The 4,931-nt window shown below is 45.2% G+C and overlaps 1 protein-coding gene and 1 pseudogene across 1 annotated transcript in view; one reads left to right on the top strand and one right to left on the bottom strand.

Annotated features, from left to right (window-relative positions):
* Positions 1-229: 229 nt before the first annotated feature.
* Positions 230-4,931, bottom strand: part of LOC103734698 (BCR activator of RhoGEF and GTPase) — a gene marked incomplete at its 3' end in the record, with an annotated part of 98,432 nt that continues 93,730 nt past the window's right edge. Inside the window, exons 7-8 of the mRNA XM_008833757.2 lie at positions 2,470-2,522; positions 230-370 (exon numbers count right to left, since the gene is read on the bottom strand). Coding sequence (XP_008831979.1) covers positions 230-370; positions 2,470-2,522 — 194 coding nt within the window. The remainder of the gene's footprint in view (positions 371-2,469; positions 2,523-4,931) is intronic.
* Positions 4,245-4,670, top strand: LOC103734693 (annotated as a pseudogene).

The raw sequence follows: 4,931 nt of genomic DNA on the forward strand, positions 1-4,931 counted from the left end.
CTGAGTGAGGGATAGTGATAGGGGCTGATGTGGACATGGAAAGTGCAAGGTCATCTCTGTGACTTCACCCTGATGCCCTGCACACATGACTGTACTGTACCCTGCCAGGGTCATAGATTCCCCAAGGGCAATATATTTCCCGTGCTGTGCCGAGCCATCTGCTAAGGACCAGAGAGTAGCTCTGTGTTGAGCCTGAGGACGCCCCATGTCCCCTATTAGTCATGCTCACCTCTCCCTTTTTCACTGTCATGGACTGTCGGCGGGGAGTGATTTCCTCGTTGATGCTAGACAGGAAGTTCTGTGAGATGCGGAGGGCATCCTGCAGCAGGGAATGGTCAGGGTGGCTGGATGGAGTATGTTTCAGCAAGTCCTGCTCCAGGCAAAAAGACGAGAGTTAGAACAGGACTGGCACAGAGCACTGTGTGCAAACCACAAACTGAATATAGCTCAGAGCTGCAGGCCCACTGCTCTCAATGCAGCCCACTGCTCTCTAAGCACCTGGGGGATCACCATCCCAGAAACAGATCAGCAGCATGCCAACAAACCTAGGTAAGAGGTGCTACCACTATAAGGATCTAGGGCAGGGTTTCTAGCTAGCCCTTGGCATTATTAACATTCAGGGCCAGATAAATTCTTTGTCATAGTGGAGTGAGGAACAGCGACTGTTCTGTGTGGCACAGGATAGTTAGCATTACTCTTGGCCCTTGCACACACTAGATGCCTGAAGCATTCCCTCATTTTCATTTCTCATAACCAAATACATCTTTGGACACTGATGCAGGTCCTCTTAGGAGCAGAGGTGGTCCTGGCCCAGAACTTCTGGTCTTTACAAGGAAGGGTGAAAGCCCATTGTCTTCCTGGCTCACCTTCCTTCAGAGGAGAGCCTCAGCCTTCTCTGTACACAAACAGGAATATTGATAACCTCTAACTAGGAAAACATTTTGTTTCTGTCAAGAAACAAGCCCCCTCCCTCCAGCTTAGACTCCCAATTCTAACTGTACACAGAACCTAGAGAGAAGAACAGGCCACAGCAAGGCACTTGGTTGACAGGCCCATTCCTTACCCCCGTCACTCCCAGGCAGCTTGCCTTCTCCCTACCATAATCCTTTGACAGGCATGCATCTGATGTCAGGGTCAGTCAACAGCCCTGGGCAGATGGCAGCATCTCATAGAGTCAAATGGCTGGGCTGCCCTGTGGAACCTCTGAACTATGTTATCATGTCACAATCTAGAATCATCTGGCTGACCTGTGGGGGATTATCTTGATGACATTAATTTAGGTGGAAAGACCTATCTACTGTGGGTGGCACCATTCCCTAGTAGGGGACTTGAACTGTGTGAGTGAGAAAGCGAGCTGAGCACAGCATCCATGCATTCCATCCTCTCTCTGATTTTTTTTTTTTTTTTTTTGAGACAGTGTCTCATAAAGCCCTACCTGGCTTAGAACTTGCTATGTAGACCAAGCTGGAAAATAAAAGAAACAAAAAAAAAATTTTTTTTTGACAGGGTCTTTCTTACTATGTTTAATTCTTGGGTTTACTTGGTCCTCTTGCTTCAACCTCCCAGGTAGCTACTGGGCTTGACTCTCCATCCAAATACTCCAAAAAGAATTTAAAAAGCTAAGCATGGTAATACATGCCTGTAATCCCAGTCTTTGGGAGACTGAAGCAGTGAGACCCTGAGTTCCAGGTCATAGAGCAAGATCCTGCTGCACAACAGAATGTTATGTAGCTTAAAAAAGAATGAGGCAGACCTGCATGGGCCAAAGTGGAACAATTATCTCCATAATATGCTATTAAAAGGAAAAACTAAAGTGTGACATTCTGAGTAATTAAAGAAGATATTCATACACATTAGTCTGTATGGAGGAAGCCCTCTAGTGGGAAGCTCTTCAGTGGGAAGGGAGCAAGAACAGAAACGGAGGCATCACAAGCTTTTGTGAATGGGTCACAAAATTCCTAAAATATGTACCTGGAACTTATAAATAAATATATAAATATAAATACACACACACACACACACACACACACACACACACAGAGCCTCCAAGGCAGCAAGACTAGAGATGTTCTTATTTTCTGGTTTTGTTTCTCAGTATGAGGAAGGCACTGACAGTGAGTCTCCTGTGGCACCTTACCAGCCCACTGGACCCTAACTCAGCCTATCTACCATGGAGCCTCAGCTCAAACTTCACTGCTACAGTTTCTCCATTTGCTCCTGCCCATGTGGAGCAGGATGCTTCCTCCCTGTCTGTCCCAGCGGAGTACCTGGAGATCCTGTTTCTGTCTTCCAGCAACCTCCAGGTGATTCCCTTACTTCTGCATCCTCAATAAAAAGGTATGTGGCAGAGGAAGAGCTGGGCACAGGTGATAAAGACAGGAGAAGCCAAAGGACCCATGTGAAGAGGCCCTGCCTAGCTGGGCTGAGGACAGGAGAGTACCCAGGCCTCTTTGGGAGGATGCGACTCACGTGCAGAACTAGTGTGCTCCTTGTCACCCGGTCCACAGGCTTGTAGAGTAGAGCTGTAGAGAGACAGCAGGGTAAGAAATAATCACACTTGGGGAATGTGCAGGCCACAATCCTATCTTGGGAGCAGACGAGTATCCATTGCTGTATAAATTTTAGAGGCCCATGTCTGAGAAGGGCAGAAGCCAACTCAGGTACTGATACAGCTCTTGGTCTGGAGATGGGAACTCATTTGGTGACACCCAAGCCAGCCTTGGCCATCTGTACCTCTCCTATACAGTGATGAGTATGGTTTACACGAACATGGGTTTTATTGATACCTGTCAAGTACTCTTCTTCACATAACTTCCATGACCACTGGAGGGCACACACTGCCGTCTCCATTTCATACACAGGGAAACTGAGGTTCAGAAGAATTAGGGGGTAAGCTCTGGGGAATGGAATATATCTGCTGATCCTTGTGAGTGAATATAACTTTCCTAACAAAGTAGGAAACACATGGTCCCAGGGGCTGGAGAGATAGCTCAGTAGCTAAGAGCACTGACTGCTCTTGCAGAGGATCCAGGTTCAATTCCCAGCACCCACCTACGAACATTGACTGCTCTTGCAGAGGATCCAGGTTCAATTCCCAGCACCCACCTACGAACATTGACTGCTCTTGCAGAGGATCCAGGTTCAATTCCCAGCACCCACCTACGAACCGTCCTTAACTCCAGTTCCAGGGGAATCCAAAGCCCTGTTCTGACCTCCGCAGCATTGCACGACATGGGTGCACTCACATACATGCAGGCAATACACTCATACACATAAAATAAAAATAATAAAAAAATAAATAAATAAACACATGGTCCCAGGAGACAAATCACTGTAGAACCAACTTCAGTCTGCCCGAGTTCCATTCAGATAGTCTATGTGATATACCTATTTTGCCATCTACAAACGTTTGAATGTGTTCCCCAAATTTGAGAAGTTGGACCTTTGAAACATGACTGAACTCGGCCCTCATAAATGAATTAATCTACTTATGGATTATTAAGGAAATGGCCTTGTCATCATGAACTGTGTTTGACACACTTATTCTGTCTTGCTCTGTGATGGCCCATGCTGTTGTGGGACTCTACAGAGTCCCCAATGGCAAGTACATCCTCACTGGATGAAGTTGCCTGACCTTGACCTTCTAGCCTTTAGAACTGTGAGTCAAATAAACCTTTATTTTTTTGTGTATGTGTGGTGCTGGGGAATGAATGCAGGGCCTTGTGCGTGATAAGTAAATGCTCTAGTACTAGCTATAGCCCCAGCCCAAATAAACCTTTATTATTTGTAGAGTACTCAGTTTAAGTCAGGTATGGTGGCTCATGGTAGTAATCTTACTACTTAGAAGGCTGAGGCAGGAGGATAGTAGTGAGTTCCAGGCCAGTCTAGACTATAGAGTGAGATTCTATCTCAAAAACCCAATAAAATAAAATAAAATAAAATAAAATAAAATAATAAAATAAAATAAAATGACAGAAATTTTAGACAATTTAGAAAAAAGTTTAAATCAGCTACAATGATCTGGGCATGGTGCCACACACCATTAGCTCTAGCACTTGGGAGGGAGAGGCAGGTAGATCTCTGTGAGTTCCAAGCCAGCTGGGGCTACACAGAGACCTTGTCTAAAAAAAATAAAAAATAAAATAAAATAAAATAAAATAAAATGCTCAGTTGGGTTACTCAGTTGCAGCAACAGAAAATGGACTAATAGTTTATCTAAAAGAGTACGAGTACGGAGCTTCGCCATGCTGCCCAAGGACGACAAGAAGAAGAAGGACGCCGGGAAATCGGCTAAGAAAGACAAGGACCCAGTAAACAAGTCTGGGGGGCAAGGCCAAAAAGAAGAAGTGGTCCAAAGGCAAAGTTCGGGACAAGCTCAACAACCTGGTCCTGTTTGACAAGGCTACATACGACAAACTCTGTAAGGAAGTTCCCAACTATAAACTTATTACCCCAGCCGTGGTCTCTGAGAGACTGAAGATTCGAGGTTCCCTGGCCAGGGCAGCCCTTCAGGAGCTCCTTAGTAAAGGGTTTCAAAACACAGAGCCCAAGTAATTTACACCAGAAACACAAAGGGTGGCGATGCCCCAGCTGCTGGTGAAGATGCCTAAATAGGTTCAATCAACTGTACATTTGGAAAAATAAAACTTTATTAAATCAAAAAAAAAAAATCCTTCTAACAAGACCACTGGGGACAATGTAATAACATTCTTAAAAAGTATCTTAAGGGGACTGGAGAGATGGCTCAGAAGTTCGCGGTACATACTGCTCTTGAAAAGGACTTGAGTTCAGTTTCTGTCACCCACACAGGGTGGCTCCAACCACCCGTAACTCCAGTCCAGGGGATCTGACAGTCTCCAAGGGTACTTGCACTCACATTACCCCCACACAGACACACATATACACGTAAATTTAAAAAAAAAAATATATAT

The sequence above is a fragment of the Nannospalax galili genome, unplaced genomic scaffold, assembly GCF_000622305.1.
Source record: "Nannospalax galili isolate Female #2095 unplaced genomic scaffold, S.galili_v1.0 scaffold1497, whole genome shotgun sequence".
NCBI classification, from domain to species: domain Eukaryota; kingdom Metazoa; phylum Chordata; class Mammalia; order Rodentia; family Spalacidae; genus Nannospalax; species Nannospalax galili.